The sequence below is a fragment of the Alternaria atra genome (assembly GCF_907166805.1).
Source record: "Alternaria atra isolate CS162 genome assembly, contig: 35, whole genome shotgun sequence".
In the NCBI taxonomy this organism is placed as follows: Eukaryota; Fungi; Ascomycota; class Dothideomycetes; order Pleosporales; family Pleosporaceae; genus Alternaria; species Alternaria atra.
In genome coordinates, this window is record NW_025091334.1 from 1,142,063 (window position 1) to 1,160,840 (window position 18,778).

General features: G+C 52.3%; 7 protein-coding genes across 7 annotated transcripts; 4 read left to right on the plus strand and 3 right to left on the minus strand.

Annotated features, from left to right (window-relative positions):
- Window positions 1-471: 471 nt before the first annotated feature.
- Window positions 472-846, minus strand: ALTATR162_LOCUS11282 (uncharacterized protein; the record flags this gene model as incomplete). Its single annotated transcript, XM_043318924.1, has 3 exons — window positions 472-618; window positions 668-781; window positions 832-846. The coding sequence occupies 3 exons, from the start codon at window positions 844-846 to the stop codon at window positions 472-474; spliced, it is 276 nt and encodes a 91-aa protein (XP_043174859.1).
- A 620-nt stretch (window positions 847-1,466) lies between these two features.
- ALTATR162_LOCUS11283 (uncharacterized protein) lies at window positions 1,467-2,960 on the plus strand (the record flags this gene model as incomplete). The annotated part of the gene is made up of 1 exon (XM_043318925.1): window positions 1,467-2,960. The coding sequence occupies one exon, from the start codon at window positions 1,467-1,469 to the stop codon at window positions 2,958-2,960; it is 1,494 nt and encodes a 497-aa protein (XP_043174860.1).
- An 880-nt stretch (window positions 2,961-3,840) lies between these two features.
- On the plus strand, window positions 3,841-7,110 carry ALTATR162_LOCUS11284 (uncharacterized protein; the record flags this gene model as incomplete). The annotated part of the gene is made up of 2 exons (XM_043318926.1): window positions 3,841-6,870; window positions 6,970-7,110. 2 exons carry the CDS (start codon window positions 3,841-3,843, stop codon window positions 7,108-7,110), a joined length of 3,171 nt encoding a protein of 1,056 aa, XP_043174861.1.
- Window positions 7,111-7,972: 862 nt separating this feature from the next.
- On the plus strand, window positions 7,973-8,420 carry ALTATR162_LOCUS11285 (uncharacterized protein; the record flags this gene model as incomplete). The annotated part of the gene is made up of 2 exons (XM_043318927.1): window positions 7,973-8,204; window positions 8,245-8,420. 2 exons carry the CDS (start codon window positions 7,973-7,975, stop codon window positions 8,418-8,420), a joined length of 408 nt encoding a protein of 135 aa, XP_043174862.1.
- Window positions 8,421-9,416: 996 nt separating this feature from the next.
- On the minus strand, window positions 9,417-11,206 carry ALTATR162_LOCUS11286 (uncharacterized protein; the record flags this gene model as incomplete). Its single annotated transcript, XM_043318928.1, has 5 exons — window positions 9,417-10,561; window positions 10,611-10,748; window positions 10,801-10,894; window positions 10,957-11,013; window positions 11,066-11,206. 5 exons carry the CDS (start codon window positions 11,204-11,206, stop codon window positions 9,417-9,419), a joined length of 1,575 nt encoding a protein of 524 aa, XP_043174863.1.
- Window positions 11,207-12,387: 1,181 nt separating this feature from the next.
- Window positions 12,388-13,635, plus strand: ALTATR162_LOCUS11287 (uncharacterized protein; the record flags this gene model as incomplete). The annotated part of the gene is made up of 1 exon (XM_043318929.1): window positions 12,388-13,635. One exon carries the CDS (start codon window positions 12,388-12,390, stop codon window positions 13,633-13,635), a length of 1,248 nt encoding a protein of 415 aa, XP_043174864.1.
- Window positions 13,636-14,830: 1,195 nt separating this feature from the next.
- ALTATR162_LOCUS11288 (uncharacterized protein) lies at window positions 14,831-16,096 on the minus strand (the record flags this gene model as incomplete). Its single annotated transcript, XM_043318930.1, has 2 exons — window positions 14,831-15,549; window positions 15,640-16,096. 2 exons carry the CDS (start codon window positions 16,094-16,096, stop codon window positions 14,831-14,833), a joined length of 1,176 nt encoding a protein of 391 aa, XP_043174865.1.
- Window positions 16,097-18,778: the final 2,682 nt, after the last annotated feature.

Sequence of the window (18,778 nt, forward strand, 5' to 3'; positions counted from 1 at the left end):
CCCAGTATCACTCTTCCAGTCGAAACATCCATCATTCATTGACATCTGGAAGGCGGCTAGGCTCGTCCATCGTTAGATTAGCAACGGGCTCTTGCTTCACCTAGCATAAAGGCTTGCTAGCATCGCACCTATGACGGATCGAGAAAAGACGAAGAGTTTGCCGCTCAACGGCAAAGACGTCCTCGCGACAGTCACTAGGAGGCTGTTTGAGCAAGTAGTTCCGTCAGTGCACGATACGTGTCATTATACCAGAGCTCAGTCTTGATAGTCAAATAGTTCCAAAGCTCATGACAGACGCTGCAGTTTATGACTCTCAATGTGTGGTGTGTACCCATTACATGTTGTTGTTCTTCATCGTAGTGTCTATGTGAGCTACTGCAGCACAAGGATGTATATGATTGACGAATTATCGTTTATATGAACATCGCCATGCTCATGTCTGTCTCGACCTTCTGGGGAGCTGTAAATAGGCTACTGAACGTTGAAGCTGCTTTCGCCATCCTTGGTTGAGATGTCCGAGTGGTCAACTTTTGAGACAGATGCTGCCGATGGTCCCTTGTTCAAATGCTGGACAAACTCTTTGATCTTGTCCTCGCTGCCCTGAGCCTCGCCCTGGACCTGTTTTGTGTGAGCGGTGGCAAGATATGAGCCCAATACAGGTACGCACGCTTCCATCTGATGCATTAGTGACGAAGCCAGTGACACCAATACTCTTGGCTTGCTTTTGTGTGAAAGACCGGAAGTTGACGCCCTGTACCTCGCCTTCGACCTTGTACTGGATCTGTGTGCCTACATCAGTTTTGCCACTAGCAAGCTGGGCGGACAACGCACTCGCTTGCTTGACATTCTGGCTGTGGTCGTAAAGAAGCGTCTCATACGAACGAGTCTGTTTCGTGAAGTTGTGTTTGGTTAGGTCGAGTTCATGCAGATGGCTAGGTCTCATATAACGAGTTCATGCTCGTGCAAGCGTGCGACGTCATCGCAATTGCGAAAAGTACACGCTACTTAGGGAAGGTACCCTTGCGAGCTTTCACCTGGAATGCGGGGCCAGAAGCAAGCCCTTAGTCAGTCGGGAAGCAAGCAGAGCCGCAAAGGAGAATTTCCTTTTGGACACATAAGCACTTTGGACGATTGTCGCAACGACTATGCGTTCACGGCTATACGGAAATTGCGTTGGTGAGGAAGCTCAGGGCGGTTCTCGCCGCTAGTACGCGTTGTTGTCGGATACAATCTCGCGTCGCTCCCCGTGACTGAAACCTCTACTGTAATCAAACGCAGCCCCTTTCGAATTCCCGACTCCCCCAGCAACAACCGGACATTGCCCAGGTGGCTCCACAAACAAGACAAGTGCTTGATAACCCACCATCGATCCGTAAATGCCTAGGATTCGAAAACACCGAATCTCTCTGCTGATAAGGAGTCTAACGACTGCGACGGCCTTGCACCTACCACCCCTGTCAACCACCATGGACACGCCCAACTCCCCACCCGCACGTTCAACCTCGCCCGACCCATGGGCGACCCCATCTCTGGCCATCGGCGCAATTCCGCCGCTGGACCGTTCCGTCTCGACAGCTTCCTCTGTGTCGTCGGCGCGCTCAGTGAGCTCGCGCCTCTCCGATGGCGGCAGGCGACGTGGATACATGAGGCCTGAGGGCACCGAGTTCTCCACGTCGGCAAAGAACAGAGAAAGCGTCATGAACCTGGGCACTATCGCACATCTGCAGTACTACTTTGCGAGGACTGGCCTGCTCGACACGGCGACCGGACGTGTCGCCAAAGGCCGCAAGCCCGGATCGCGAACAGCAAGCGGCAACGAACCACTCTCGCCAGGACTCGATGCCGACTTCTCGTCCTTGTCGCTTGCGTCACCAGACGGAATGACTGAACATCATCTTGGAGAGGGCTTCGTTGAGTCACCACTCGACGAAACGGCGTCGATGGCATGGGAGGACCCCGAGCCCATGATGCTCCCGCCCACCGTCAGCACCTACAAGAACAACCCCGTCTACGTCCCACCGCCACCTGACATGACCGTCCTACGCCGCGAACTTCGCGAGTCGCTTGCCGAGTCCATGAAGCATCTGCACGAGCTGGAGAAGGGCTTCTCTGACGTCCAGCCAGACGGAAAGACAGCAAAGAACGGTGGTGAGGAAGCTTCAGGTTGGCACGAGGTTCAAGGCATCAACTTGTTGGATGTCACTACCCTAGCGATCCGCGCCGCGAAAAACTACTACACCGCACACGAAGAACCACAGCGACTCTACGCCATCAAGTCGGAACGGACGATCCGAAAAGAACTGTACGATACACTCGAGGTCCTGAAGCGTCTCGCCATTCGCAACTTTGGAAACGGTGTGCAGCCCTATGAAGTCACCCAACTCAAGCAGTGGGTTGTCGACATTGGTACACTGCTCGATACCGAAGAAGAGAAGGAGCGCCTGGAACATGCAGAGAGAGAAAACTGGTCGTGGCGCGAGGGTGACTGGACGGGCAAAGAACGCGAGAGGGAACTACTCTTCCTCAAGTCGTTTGACAGCAACCCGGACGCGCTTCCCGAGTGGACCAGCGCTCCCGACGCCGAGCTCCCGACACCCTTCCTTGCCGAACTACAGAACGGCCTGCGATTAGTTCATCTCCACAACACTCTTGTCCGAAGGTCAAAACGACACTTTGAAGAGATCAAGACGTACCACACCGACACGGCCAAGCCATATCGCTGCGCCGACAACCTGCGCTACTGGGTCAAGGCTGCGGAGCTGCGCTGGGACATCAAACTAGACGTTGATGTCATGGGCGTGGTTCACGGCGAAGACGCGGAAGCGTGGAACAAGTTTGACGCTGCTATTCTGCAATGGAGCCAGGGCGTGCGTGAGGAAATCACGTCGGAATGGCAAAAGCAGAAGAACCAAACGAGAACCCCTACACTACAGATCGACCCCAATTACGAGGCGCTGTGAAGTGGCCATTATGGCAGATATCCATGGATCTCGACTTATTTCTTTTCATGTCCATGTTTTCACATACCACCCTTTATCTAATTTGCACGAAGCTCATGTCCCCCGAATCTCAACTCCACACCATAGAATTCCTTGAAGAGTATTCCCTGGTTGGAAACAGGGCTCTTTTACCATTCCGCTCAGAGTGCGCCGATAGGTGGCAACTTGAGATAGATACCCCTTTGCATCAGCGACTTGCAGTCCTCTATAGTGTTAAATACAGACAAGTCGAATGTAAATAATGTCTAGAAATAACCAACGCGCCCAATGTTCTGCTGAAAGTGCTTGCAATCCAATCACGACGATACGAGGGCAGACCGACGAAGAGGTCCCACATGCCATGCATATCTTGCATGTGAACATGTATAACACAAACGATAAGATCGACCGAGGCCACGGAGAAAGGATGGCACAGACAGCGGCGTTGCAGCTTGAGTGCCAATGAATGGGGGATGAGTGGGAATGAAAGCACTGATAGCAGGGGGGGCTGGCGGAAATTGGGCACAGCGGCACCCGGTGAGACACAAGCGGGACGTTTTGTGAACGGGTGTCTTGAGAGGTGAGGGAACGTCTCCTCCAAGTTCACCTAAAGTACACATCCCACTCGCGCATACTCTAAAGACAATCTCTTTGTTGTTGCGCCACGCCGTTATTGTTGTAAACAGAAGCAACGCGTGAACCAACTAGGCTAACGCGATTTCGGCGCCATCCCAAAGAACGTCGATTCATCTCCCGATTGAACTGGCATCCGTGCATGCAGCGTATCCAGTCTTGCGCAGCCTCCTCTTTTGTCTAAACGCGACCTGGAGGTTTCCTCGAGGTCCATACACAGACATGCTCAATGAGCGACACGGCCACGCCGCCTTCAGTTCTCGACAGCAGCCCCGCCGCGACTGCCGTTGACTTGCCAGCGAAGCCACCGCCGAACCCACCACCGACGACCACCTCGTCATCACAATCGCCCAAATCGCCCAAACCCCTTCGGCACACGCCCGCCCACATTGAAAGCACCACCAAACTCGCGAGAAATGTTTCCCCGGGCCTGCTGGCACGCATGAAGTTTCTCAACCAAATCAACGACAACAACAACAAGAGCGCCGTCGACGTCGGCCGGATCGAGGAAGACCGCCTGCGACGTCTGGACGAGTTCCGCAAAGCCCGCAGTCTCGAAATTGAGCGCCGCGGTACCGCCTGGAGTGGAAAGGCTGGTCAAGGTCCAGGTCCGGTTCAGGGTCCAGGAGCTGGAGAAACGCCGCTCGTGCCTCAGTCGACGGGTGAGAGCGTCCCTACGCTGGTCATGGAGCCCGACTTCGACAGCGACCACAGCAGCGTCGTCTCTACCAGCGACAAAGTCCTCCCGTCCGAGTCCGACGCCGACATGGAGCTCGACATGCAAAAGTACCGCCTGCCCGACGTGACCAGGTCGGAAAAGGCCCTCAGCGGCACCATGACCGCTGCAGAGCCCGAAGCTGCACCACCGACCGCAACGGCGCCCATCGCACCTGCCGAAACAGAGCCCGCCGCGCCTACTCCCCCGCCCAAAGACACACCACCCCTTCCCTCACCACCCGCCCCAGTCGCTGAAGAGGAGCCATCCGTCCTAGACGACAACAATGGCATCGACATCGAGTCCTACTTCCAGAAGCGCCACTACCCGCGCGCTGGCTCCATCTACACCCTCTCCAAAGCTAGTTTCACCAACCAGATCCAGCAGTTGACTTCCATGAAGCTACCTCCCACGACCATCGCTTCCGAAATTACCGCCCTTCCCACATCCACCCAGGCCGGACGCGCACTACACAAGGCAGCAAACGACATCCGCCTATGGATCTCCAAGACGAAAGAGGTCCTGAGTGGCCTTGACGCAGACGACGACGTAGAATGGGCTGCAGCTGCCGGAAGAGAAGGACTGGAGGAAGTGGATGCCGCCATTGGCAAGTTCGAGGGGCTCGTCAACGTCTACATCAGCGCCATCGAAGACCTGCAGTCGCGCTCCGACATTGCGCTCCTGCCCACCAAAGACCAGACCACGCTTGTAAGTCAGATGGAAGACATCGTGACCAACTGGGGTCAGATCAAGCAGACGCTCAAGGGCATCAAGAACCAGGTCGAGGTGGCCATGGAGTGGGAGGAGCTGTGGAACAATGTACTGGGCGAAATCGGCGCCGAGGTGGAGAACCTCAGTCGCCTGGTGTTTGAGATGGAGGAACGCAGACACCGCGTCATCTCCGACTCAGTCGCCGAAGCCCCAGAGAAGTTTGATATCGCTGAGCTTGAAACCATCGTCGAAGAGATACCCCGAAAGCAGGCTATACTGAACAGCAAGCGGCTTAGTATGCCGCCTACGCTGTCCGTCGTCTCGCCCACCTCACCCATCCCACAAATCGAACAAGAGAACTCGCGACTACTAGCTCTCTTTGCAAAGCTGCAACCGCTGCGTGCTTCGCTCGATTTCCTTCCTATGCGACTGAACGCCTTCCAGATGCGCGCGAGCACCATCTTCCCTTCTGCATGTGACGAACTCCTACGGAGGAAGGAACAGCTAGAAGCGGCAGAGGAGAAGCTTGAGTCTGAAGCAAATGCGCTGAGAGAAGAGCTAGGCGAGGACAAATGGGTGCACAGCTTCCGTCAAGCTGGCAGTAAGGCTGTTGCCATGTACGACTCCTGCATGAAGAGCATCCAGAGACTACAGCAAGCCATTGACGACAGTGATGAGGAGAAGCTGTCTACGCGTATTGCCACCTACAAAGACAAGAGAGACCACTACCCTCCGTCCATGAGGCGTGTACTTGAGCTGATTGACATTGAGATGAAGCATAGGTCTACGGTCAACGGCGAGATTCTGCGTATACAAAAGGATGTCCGCGCAAAGGTAGAGGACTTGGAAGAAGTGACTGGAAACACGGACGCCATCTTGAATGACTTTACCAGATCGCGCAAGCTTCGTGATTCAGTGTCCACGGTACTGACGGAGGCCTCACTCCCACAGTCAAACCTCGACACACCAGGTACCTCTCCCGCTTCAAGTGTCGTCATGAGCCGTAAGAGTAGTGGACACGGACCCGCTGTTACTCCTGCAAACAAGAAGCCGCGTCAGTCAAGTGTTGCGAGCTCAAAATTGTCGGCACCTTCCAATCGGCGATACTCTAGCATACCCCAAGGCGAGAGTGTCGTTTCTCGTAAATCTATGACCTCGGCACGCTTGGACTTTACACCCTCGCGCGCCATGTCCGGCACTGCAGCTAGCCAGGCACGCTCAAAGACACCCACCGAGAGACCTGGTCCCAAACCTCGCTGGAATTCAGACACGCATCTGCGTGATACTGTCGTTGGGCACAATTTCAAGCCGTTAACTCTAACCACGCCCTCACCTTTCCGGAAAGACACGGACTCATCTGATGGTTCACGGAGGGGCTCTGCAAGCCGTTCTTCCATACCCCTGAGGAGCCCATTGAGTCGCTCCTCGGCTCTTTCGCCCTCTGTATCCGGCCGTTCTGCATCTACTACTCCAGGACAGCAGCGCCCCACTCGGTCGTTGGCGAGCTCATCGAACTCCCCTGTTACCCCCGCAAAGGGCAAGCTGCCGGTACGATCTACACCCGTTTCTTCACCTCAGGTGAAACCAAGCACGCCAGCGTCTAGCCGCCGTGTCTCAACAGTAATGGAAGACGGCAAGAGCCCCGCGAAAGAAGAAAGTCCCACGGCTCGTCGCGCATCACGCCCCCCAAGTCTCACAGCCAGTCGTCGCAGCAGCTTATTGCCTACGCCTAAGCAACGCACTACCTCCGCTTCCAAAATCACAGAGACTACACCCCCAAAGCGCACCAGCAGCAGGCTTGATAGCCTCGCTGAAAGCCGTACCTCCAGCCGTGTAAGTGGTCGACAATCCAGCCAAGGAGACAGACCAGTTTGGAGATAGGCTCTCGCATAACGGACATGTCTCCTTGCCACACCTGAACACATCTGATAGAGCACTTTGCCTCTTCAAGCAAACGACAGCAACATCACGCAATCAACGTCAGCGAAACTTGTACTAGCTGTTTTCACCAACTTCAATTCGCGCCTGGATCCTGGCTTGGTCCTAACCCCGTTCTTCAATATCGATTTCTAGTACCAAACTCTGTTTTTCGAGGAAACATTCTTCCTCGATGTATCATCGAACATTGATCTCACCTCTGAATCCTTCGTCACTTTTTTGCTTTTATCTGGCGTTTTAGCGGTTGGGAGAAAGTATCCTATACCCCGGAGTTTGTTGAGATACACTATGTTTTCCCACATTTGAGCTAGCGTACGGCGAATGGAGCGCGAATAAGCGTTGGCGTGTGTGCTAGGCACTTGCAGCATGGGGAAATCTTGCGAGCATGCATTGAGGCGTGTTTTCTGGCAGATATGGACTAGATTGGTAGGCATAGGTGGAGTGGAGACGTGGAAGGTGGAGGGTGGACATGCTAATACTATGTATGAGTGAACGCGTTAAATAGTAGTTGAGAGAAGAAATAGAATTGATACCATAGTAAACCGACGTCTCCGTTACAACGGTTGTGTCTTTAGCATGTCTCAATGGTCGAGAATGGAACCTAAAGTGCGACATCGCTGTCTCTATTACACTAGAGACACGACCACTCCTAGGCTTTGCTCAGCACATTAAACCCCGGGATATCGACCCTGTTCTTAACATCACCAATACCATTCATATCCACATCCACTCAAGTCAATCCTACCATATTTTAGAAGTATATCCAGCAAGCAACCTCGAAATCCGGGCTGATATCCGTTCTCTCCGCACAAACATGCCACTAAAATGTACAGCTACAGATTGTAGAGTTTGCAAGTACAAACGAGACTGCGCAAGTACCGTATCACCCAGATGTCTAGGCAATGCAGTTTCTCACGACGATGACAAGGCTTCACTATTGTCATTCGAATTGCTATTACCGAGAACTAGCAGTAATGCGTCTCTCGTGCTGGAAACTATGGTTGAAGAGACGAGCCTGGCGCCTAAAGCAGCAGCCGACGCTAGAGGCAACAACGAGATTTTTACCGAGACCCTGGGGGAGGAGGACGAGGGGGAGAAGGAAGACGATGAGGACACCAACCTGCCGAGTCCTAGCTCAGTGTACAGCAACGACAGTCCACTCGACAACAAGGATAACAAAGATATCTCAAACGACAGCAATAACTTCGACTTCTTAGATGACGTTTCGCGTGGTATTACAGCTTGGCTTGATACTTGTGATTTCTTGAGCTGGCGAACCTGGGGTATATACTAGTTTCCCCTTCAACGAGCTTGAGTGGAGGGAGGAGAAGAAGAAGAAGAAGAAGAAGAAGAAGAAGAAGAAGAAGAGGAAGAAGAAGAAGAAGAAGAAGAAGAGGAAGAAGAAGAAGAGGAAGAAGAAGAAGAAGAAGGAGGAGGAGGCATAGCGTGTAATATATCAAACCATACCTAGCATCTGCATCTCCCTCTCTAACCCTTGATGCAACATAGCCCTCCGTCTTGATTGTTCCCTCGACCTGTCGCTTCTTCTTCTTCTTCTTCTTCTTCTTCTTCTTCTTCTTCTTCTTCTTCTTCTTCTTCTTCTTCTTCTTCTTCTTCTTCTTCTTCTTCTTCTTCTTCTTCCTCCACCTGTGCTCCTCTCCGCAGTCTTGCTCCACCACCAAAACCACCCCATGACCCAACACCACGCAAGCGCCGCCATGACAACAAAGTCATAGCACAGCAGTGATGTTGTCGCAGGTACAATCCACAGAGTATATGTTGGGGTGACATGAGTGATTCTTCCAATATCAGGAGACGTGATTACCTCTGTGGGGTCTATGAATGGCGTGGAAGCCGACAAGGGATCCAATGTGGGTGTTTGGTGAGATTCTTTGATGATTGCTGGGACAGATCGGGCTGTAGTCATAGGTGTTATTGTTGATGGTGATGACGCAGCGATTGTGGTGTTCAGTGCATGAGAGAGGTATTCCAAGACCGGTATGATGAGTGCGGAGGCACATGTGATAGTGATGTCTTGAGCGAGTGCCAGGGCGGTGGTGGTGTAGCTGGTGAATAATAGAAGCGCGAGAACAGTACGCGCAAGCATGGTAATGCTATATCCGCCCCACAACGTGTTCAACCACGTCTTTGAATTGTGTTGGTAACGACTGAGGGTGCGTAATGAGCGGTGTGAGAACCAAAAGAAAAAAGACAAAAGAGCAACAGTATCATATACTCTCTAGAGGCATCCATATCCAATAGATGAGAAGAAAACCGCACAATAGACATGAAATCGTGGTGAGCATGAGTGGGGGGTGGAGGCAAACTTGCTATTGTCTCATAGCAGTGGAAAGAAGCCTATCATATGTACATGGAATTTCCCCCTTCACCTCCAACGCCAGAACCCCGTTACGGCATATATTTCATCATATTTTTCGTCATCATTGCACCTTGTCCCATGGTAGCGCAAATGTAGCTACCCAGTCCTCGACTTCCTTCTTCAATTCGATGATCTCGGTGATGTCCTCGCCCTCGCCAACGTACTCCTTAAACGCAGCAACGCTGGTAGGGTTTTTACGACCGGTGTCTTCGGCCTTCTTCTTAGCGTCCTTGTCTAGCTTTTGGGTGATGCCAACTGCGCGGTGCACAACGTCGGCCACACGCTTAAAGTCTTCGGTCTGGAAGCCACGAGTTGTCATGGCGGGAGTTCCAAGGCGGATACCACCGGGCTTCATGGCAGACTTGTCGCCAGGAACAGTGTTCTTGTTCGACGCGACGCCGACAAGCTCGAGAATGCGCTCTACTCGTGCGCCGTCTACTCCACGGTCCTTGAGATCGACGAGGACAAGGTGGTTGTCAGTACCGCCAGAGACTATGTTGTAGCCAAGACCTCCGTTCTCTTTTGAGTCGCCTAAGCGCTGCGCAAGAGCCTTCGCGTTGTCCAGAACCTGCTGTTGGTAGTCCTTGAACTCTTTGGTGGACGCCTGTTGCAGGGCTACAGCCAGAGCAGTAATGGTGTGATTGTGAGGTCCTCCCTGGTGGCCCGGGAACACAGATGCGTTGATCGGGCCTTCCAAGTCATACATCTCCTCCTTGCCCTTCTTATCAACCTTCCGTACACCCTTGCGATAGAAGATCATGGCGCCTCGCGGGCCACGAAGCGACTTGTGTGTTGTGGTTGTGACGATATCGGAGTGGGGGAACGGAGAGGGAATGACACCAGCGGCAACAAGACCTGAAATGTGAGCCATGTCAGACAGGAGGTACGCGCCCACGTCGTCTGCCAGCTTTCGCATGCGCTCGTATTCGATCAACCGACTGTATGCTGAGGTACCCGCAACGATGACCTTGGGTCTGTACAGATGGGCCAATTCCGACATCTTCTCGTAATCGATGATGCCGGTTTTCTCATTGAGCCTGTATGGAAGGGTTTCGTAGTATTTGGATACAGCGGAGATCTTCTTGGTAGGTGTTTGGTAGCCGTGCGACAAGTGGCCTCCATGGGGAAGGTCGAGACTGAGGATACGGTCGTGGGTGTTCAAGACGGCGGAGTAAGCGTAGAGGTTTGCGGGGGATCCGGAGAGGGCTGAGGTCGTATTAGAGGGATATAGTAGCATTTTTGTCGACTGACTCACGCTGGACATTGACACCCCACTCATCCGGGCTCAACCCGAATGCCTTGAGCGCTCTCTGTTGACATAGGCGCTCGGCCTCGTCAATGTGCTCGTTTCCTCCGTAGTATCGGGCGCCTGGGTATCCTTCCGAGTATTTGTCTATGGTGCCATGTCAGCTTAGAATTGTGGTGGGAGAATGCGTAGAACATACTCTGCATGACACTGCCGAGCGCATCGAGCACAGCCTGTGATGTAAAGTTTTCCGAGGGAATCAGGTTTATGAAGTGCTTCTGGCGGTTCTTCTCCTGTAATGACAGTATTGTGAGCTTCATCTTGGTGTTGATGGCATCGGCATTTGGCAACGAACCCTGTTAATGATTTGGTAGACGGTCGGATCGGCTTGCTCAAGATCTTGGGAAAGAATCTGGCAACCATTAGTACTGTGGATCTCTCATTCTTGCCATCGTGAAGTATGCCTTTTGTTGTGCATCCATACTCGTCGCGTAGCCCCGCCATTGTTGCCTCTGTATTCTTGCATGGTTGGTGGCAATTGAAGCTGTTGAGCGGGAGGTGAGCTGGCGCAAAGGCGCTCTGCAAGCTGCTCTGAGGTTCGCCATAGTCAAATAATCTGGTAGACGGAACAGAAGCGTGGCGCGACCTTATAAACGTGCTCGATGCCAGCCGGACTCGTAGTCTCAATGAGGCAACGAAACGATGCGCCCGCTTAATCACGGAACTAAAGCGGCACGCGCAGGGGTCATGGCCTCGGCGCCGTTTCTCCGTTCTCCGGCGGTAAAAGACGACCGCTTCCGCCTCGCGTCCTCTCTTCTTTTCTTCACGTAACTAAACCCGAGATGATATGAATGCTTTCAACTCAGCTGCATCCTCACTTGGCCAGCGCAAGCTGGCTGATGTGGGAGCTGTTGACACGCCCCGGCACCCACCACCTAGGGGGACGAAAAAATCTATGATCGGCTACGTTGCGTAGGAAGCGTCTACTGATGCTGCTGTCTTCTGTCCAGCGTCGCATGGAGATGAGCACGAAATGTCTAGTGCGTCCACTCCTAATGTCGCTGTCGACAGTTGTCGCCATGTATGTAGCACTCCAATGTAATAGTCAATGTCACAAACTATTTTCATCGCTCTTCGTGAAGCACGTACCACAGTCACATGACTGCCTAGGTGACGACATCGAATGCACCTTTGCGTAGCTAGGTGTTCGAACCGGACAGACGAACTGATGCCACGGCGATTGATCGAAGAGTCTCTACACAGGCCTGCGATGTAAATCTGGGATGGCGCAATTACACACACACACACACACACACACCAGGTACTCCGTCTTGGACGATGGATTCGTAATGACAAGACAACGAGGCAGAGCCGTCTGACGACTTCTTCGAACCCAGGTCGCTATCAAATCATCATAAGCTTCTGGAGCTTGCGGGCCTAGGTCTTGTTGGTGACGGTCTGCGAGCTGCCGACCCTGTCGTGATCATGGCAATTCACGAGCTTCGAGATGAAGCATGCTGTCGCTCCTCCTCCAACTGGCCGCCGAGACTACTAGTGATAGCTTTTTCGAACATTGAACCTGGAAAGCGCGCGCCTCGCAATGGTTATCGCTTCCTTGTACGCGCTTTCTCTGTTTATCAACCCCGCGTCTACTCACCTCCACCGTGCCTTGACCGCAACCTCTACCTCCATCTCCACCAGCGGCCATACAGTCACCACACGCGTAAACTTACTGCACTGCCCTCAGCCTCAAAAAGCGAGCTGTACGCATACAAAAGATTACATCATGGCGCCCAAATTCAATATACCGAACTTACCTCTACCAACGCCCTATAGTCGCGATACCAGTCCAGAACTAGGCAGTCCCTCCAAGATAACGCAATACAACCAAAAGACAGGCCGTCCTGTTCGTAAGAGCGCGGGGAAGATCCAGAAGGTGCCGGGCTACGTCGATTTCGAGGACAGCGAGTTTGGCACCTCAGCCGACAGCGAGTTGAGCGAGCTGGACGAAGAGGACGACATGGAACCACGCAGTCGTTCAGGCAACAAGAAGAAGGGCGCATCAAAACGTAAACGCAGTCCTTCGCCCCCATCACCTCTCTTAGAGCCCGTCATCCTCGAACAGGAGCTTGATGACCTTACCGACAACGAGGACGGCGGCGCCTTTCATCGAAATGCTCCAAAGAAGCCGCCGGTGACCTTACAGTTCAACGTTCCGCTAGGCTTCCACGGCCCACTCTTCGTCAAGCTTGATAGCACCGTCCTACAGATCGACCAGCAAGGCAAACTGCATGAGATGCAGCCAGGCAAATCGAAGAAGCACTGTACTGTGAGCCCAAAGCCAACAGGAACAATTGCGGTACGTCCTAGAGGCTTTACGGATCTACCAGGCGAGCTGCGTAACACCATATATCGGTACCTTTTCTCCCGCAAGGACAAAGATTCAAGGCTTAGAATTCCCTTGAAGAGCAATGATCCCAAAGACAGCCTGGTCAAGTCCGCTCAGTTCCTTAGAAGCTGTAGGCTAGTGCACAACGAAGCCTGTTCCATCCTGTACGGCGAGAACACATTCTCTTTCCATCGTCATTACGATACCCGTGGACCGTACTGGGAGCCAGTACCCAAAGAGATCGGTTATCAGGACGTTCTGCACTTCCTGAAGAAAATTGGACCCGAGAACGTCCAGTACTTGCGCGATGTCAACTTCGTCTTCGACGACGCACGTCCCAAAGATACACCCTATGTCACCTCCAACGAGCAGCGTCGCTACCTGAATGATGACTACCTGATGAACTGTCTACGAATTCTCCGTGACGCCAAACTTCGCAGGATCACAATGTACTTCGGTGGGCGTCGACAACTGGGCCGCACCGATGTCAGGTTCTTAGGCTACCTGGAGCAGGTGAAGGCAGACGAAGTGTCGCGGAACACAGAGAAATATTACCATGGCGCCCACAGATACATGAGCCAGGTCGCCTGGAATCATTTGAAGGAGATGATGACGCGCAAGAAGAAGCTTTACGAGAAAGAATAGCCCACTGCTAAAGTCTGTCTCCAAGGTCCAGCTTACGGCATATTGTACATTATGTGTACTTCACGATACGGTCCCAGCAGGGATCACAACTGTCGGCTTGTATCACTTTCCATTATTCCCATGTTACAGCTTCATGTCTACTACCTCAGGTTGCTTCAAACGCCTCAGACAGATCTAGCGCTTGCTTCCACCTACCTCGAGCGGGAAGACGAAGGGCGACAAGGCGTTAGGGACCATCATCTGTGCTGAAAGGTTGATCACGTACAAGTTACTCCCGGGTTCATGTTTGTCATCCATCAGCGGGTGGCATTGTCAACCCTTGTAAGGTGTTTAGGGTATATATATTTCCTGCAACACATCACATCAATGTGTCTTTCTCAACAAAAAAGATCAAAGCATTAGATGAAAAATGTCCCAACCGACTGCAACGATTGGTCCAAACCCCCATTATCATTCCCCCAAATTACCACCAATAGAATGTCTCTAGATTCCCAATATTGTGCCAACGGCTAAAATGTAATGATCCTAGCCCCGACCCCACTAGCTATTCCTCAGCCAGTCGCGCAACGTGAACTATGGAACACGGGAACCTGCCTTGCATAAGCGAGCCGTGCGAACGCTTTTCTCGTGGTACGCGATATGGTAGCTGCAGGGCAAAAAGGCAAATTGGAAAGTCGGCAGGAACCTCTTTCTACATGAAACATTGCTGCAAGTATCCGCCGCCGCCGCCAGGGTTTCTTTCGTATGCACACAATATACCTTGGATGCCGCATTCGCATATATCCTGTTACCGGGCTTCGGGAATGCGATCTAGACAGGCATGTGGTCAGATAATCGAAGTAATATTGAGCCCTGTTTAGCCACCGTGTACTATGTGGGCAAGTTCGTGCTCGGATTCATAAGACTGGTTTGATATAGCCGGTTTGCCTAATGAGCATACTGGGCAGAGGAAGTTCATAGGTTGGGGATACGCGATGCACGATTAGATGGCTGGTGCGTGGCGTACGTCAGCGATCATGTACGGAGATTTTGTGAACACTAATAAAATGACGGGCAATGTGAGTCGTTGGCACCATGGGATCGTAGCTCGCACGTGCCTGTTCTTTCATTCATCAATTCGTCTAGACATCGTCATCATTCGGTCCGAGGAGCGATCGGGTCAGACGGAACTGTCGTGCCATGACCCTAGGTCAATCTATGCCGTCTTGCCCTTGCGCTTCTTGAACTCTTCTATCCAACCTGCAGCCTTGTCCTTTGGCACCACGCTTATCGTTACCAAACCGTCGACGATCTCCGGCTTCCCGCTTCCTAGTACCTTGCCTAGACTCATCTTTTTTCCAACTTTTATCAACCCACCTGCTGCGGTCTCCATGAACGATTCCACGTTGTCGATCGTGTACTCGTGTTGCTCGTCCCATGGTAGCGGGAAGATATAGTCGAGATGTTCATCTAGCTTCTCCTTCTCAGAGAAGGCCTTGATAAAGTCTGATTGCGAGTGCATTGGATAAAGCAGAATGACCGGAATCGTGAGTGTCGAAGAGGGATCTAGGCTGTTCTCCAGCTTGACAGTGGCGTCTTCTAGATCTGGGGGCTTCTCCGTGCTCCGCGTCAAGATATTTCGGCTCCTCAAGGCAAGCTTCAACGTTACCCGCTCTGATGCAGCCTTTTCTTCTCGTTCGCGGCGCGCCTTTTCGACGGAATCTATGTACTGTTTTCGAGCATCGATCTTGATTTTGAGGGCTTTGAGAGGGGCGTTGCTAGCATCCAGGGCTAGTCCTCGATCGCAAGCCCAGGCCGCCTCTTGTAACTTGTCTAGGGCAAAGCCGGCAGTGGCTGATCTGTAGAAAGCTTTGATATTGGTGGGATTGATCTTGAGTGTTGATACGCAATCTTGAATGCAGGAGCGGTAGTTCTCTGCTGTATGTTAGCAGCCTGCAGTCGAACCAGTATTGTGAAGAAGCCGCGATGCACGTTTGCAGATCATGCCTCCCTTTCCGTACTTACTCTTTTCCAAATTGCATAATGCTCGGTTGACATAGACGGCCTCTCCAATCACTCTTTCCTTCTCTGCTTCCTCCTTCTCATCAAGTTCGACAGGGATGACATCTGGTCCTTCTGCATCCGGGTCCGGGTTGCTTTGTGGACCTTTGAGCGCTGCTATTGCCTTATCGTAGAACTCTTTTGCATCCGACCATTGCTTTGCCCGTGCGCATTCGTTGCCTTGTTGTCGGAAGTTTTCAGCGATTTCGGCACGGGTTCCTTCGTACGCCATCGCTTTCAACGCCTCTAGCGCCATATTCTCGCCTCCCTCGCCATCTGTTTCATCTAAACTTGTCATGAATATTGGCATACGGTTCATCTCTTTTATCAGATCGTCCACCTTCTGCGACTTGACCTCAGCCATCGCCGGTGGCAATTCAGCGGTCGCCGCTTGTGGTCCATTTTGATTTGATTGTGCCATGTTGCCTGTTCCGATCCGTTTACATGTGCTGTCGAGAATCTCACGATACTGCTTGTTATGACTGTATGCTTGAATTTTCGGCAGATGGTCGCTTAGTCACGCTGTGGTGGGGCTATCGAAGCCTGACCCACGAATTTGGCCATCACTGGCTGCCAGCGACCTGAGCAGATGGACCACTGAGAGCACACCACCAGCCAGCCAGAAGGGATGGCGCAGGACAACGAGAGGGGCACGCTAAAATCATATGGGCCGGCACCGGCGCTTCCGCGTCATGCTATACCGTCTAAGCTTCTCGTCGCCGCCGAAAGTTCAGGGAGCCGTAGCCGATTACGACGCAAATCCCCTATTTGCTTTTCTGAGACGACCGCAAGCTTAATAACACCGAGCGATACCGACTGACACCTGATGAGGCATACAATCTTTGGTTGTTGAATCGTAAGCTGGTATGTCGCACATCAGTGGGAATCGTGGAATGTTCTGCTGATTGCAGACGGACACATAGCGCCCTGCAGCTGTCCGCACATCAGGTCCACTCTCCGCTGCTGAACCATATTTCCCTTGCAGACTATCGCAACCTGCATACCAAATCGACACTTTGCCCGATGGGACTCAGGAATAATGGGTCCCCGAATATCTCCACCACCCGGCAAGGCTGTTTATTAGGAGGCGCTCAACGAAACGTCACTCAATCACATCTTGAACGTGCCTTCAAACTGTGTCTATCCTGTCTGCGGGGGATTGCTCAACTAGCAGGCTCAGCCTGGCCAGAGGTCTCACGTCATGGTAGCGCCGCTTCGCTCTTGAGTTTGTTGGGGTAAGTAGATGGTCCTTATGATGTTAGGATCTTCAACTTTCACGCGTGTCGATATCTCCTTCTAGCTGCCTCGGCTGTCCATGACTGATGGATATGACGCCTCTGCTTTGGCATGGCATTGTGATCAGGCAACTTTGAAAAAGGAAGTTGAGGCTGGAGTCATTCGGCATTTCCAGCTTGGAGAATTGCGTCGTCGATCTGGACTCGAGTTCGGCTCCTTTGTACCGCCAAGAGTGCACGGACTCATCCTTTCGTCTCAAAGTAGGAAACCCTCTTCTCTCACCTGACTCGGCAGTACAGGATAAGGCTACTCATTCATGCAACTGACTACCATTTCGGTAGCCTACATACATCCCCTTTTTGAGAGACCTCAGAGACACCAAACTGTCAGGCCGAAACAATATCAAAGTATGAAGATCAAAGTTCTAATTACAGGCTGTAACATAACGGTTACGCACCTGCGCACCCGATCGTTGGGCGCCATCGCGAGTGTGATAGCTCGGACCGGGACACGAACGTGCCACATTGTCTAAAGCTTTCCTCGGAGGGCCAAGTGTGCGGCGTGGTCAAGAGGCTGAAACTCCCAGTCACGGCTCATCATCAGCGCCAGAAGTAGTCCAGAGTTACTGATGAGGCGAGCCTTTTGTGGAGCTTTGGACGGCGACAATAATCACCTTGCAAATTACCGTGGACGCGACGCGACTTCTGTTTGAAGCCAACTGCTCTCCAGGACTTGGTATGAACGTACGCCTCACATTTGCTAATGCTCTCTGGGCGCACCCCCTTCACCAACGCCGTTACCACCCGCATTCGTTACCACCTGCCCCTTGTCGGGTCATTTCCTTCAATTCGCTAAGGCATTGGCCGTCGTCGCGGGACGCATTTGAGGGAACGTTGGACCTAAATGCACAGCCAATGAAACTTGCCTGAAAAGCGGAAAGCGGGCGGGCTCGAGCCAATAGTGTGCTTGTAGTACAGGGGATCCTGGGCTGAGTCTGCATGCAGGGATACTTGTGCTCGCTAGTGCGGAGACGTGCATAAGCAAATGGACTCGGACATCGAAACAAATTTGACAGGCACAGATGGGGTTTGATTGATCCTATGGATCCTATTCGCGCCTTTGGCCATAGTTCCGCCTCCCCAATGGACTGTGCGGGATTGTGCCTGAGTTCCGGGATCCTAGCTGATGCATGGGCGATCACAGCGATTTCATGCTCAAGTTGTGCCTTGTCCCTCTCTCTCCTCCTTACGCTCCGTGCCGTTGACGACACACGGGTATCTTTCTTGTAGGGCCCGCTGCCCGTTGCTTGACAGTTCTTTTCTTGCCATCAAAAGTGTTTTAGCCTGCGCCGTTAGTCGCTTTCCTCATCTCATTCTCATCGCATGTATCAATGAATTGAGCGACGTTTCTGCATCTGTCGACCATCGCCAACTATTCACGTCATTCCTTCAACTGTAAGTTCGACTATCTAGTTTGTAATCGAAGTTCGGATTTACCTGGTACTGACATTTGCTGCAGAACAGACACCATCCGAACACTGCCTTACCATCGATATACCTGCCCCACGTAATACGATCCGACGCTCTTATTGCTATATAACTCGACTTGTGTTTTTCTAAGTGGCAAGACTTCCAATACCTGGTTGCGGTACAAAAGGCTCGACCGGTACGTGGTTCATTGTCACGCATGTTGGAGGTTGGTACTGTCATGATTGTTGTATAGCTTGGTTGAGGAGACGCGTCAACCAAGTCTTCGTGGACACAAACCCTATCACAGCACCAAAGACAACCTATTTAGTCTTGACTGTATGCTGATCCCGTTACAGGCATGTGTTAGATTCTACGTACCTACAGCACCACTTCGTTGT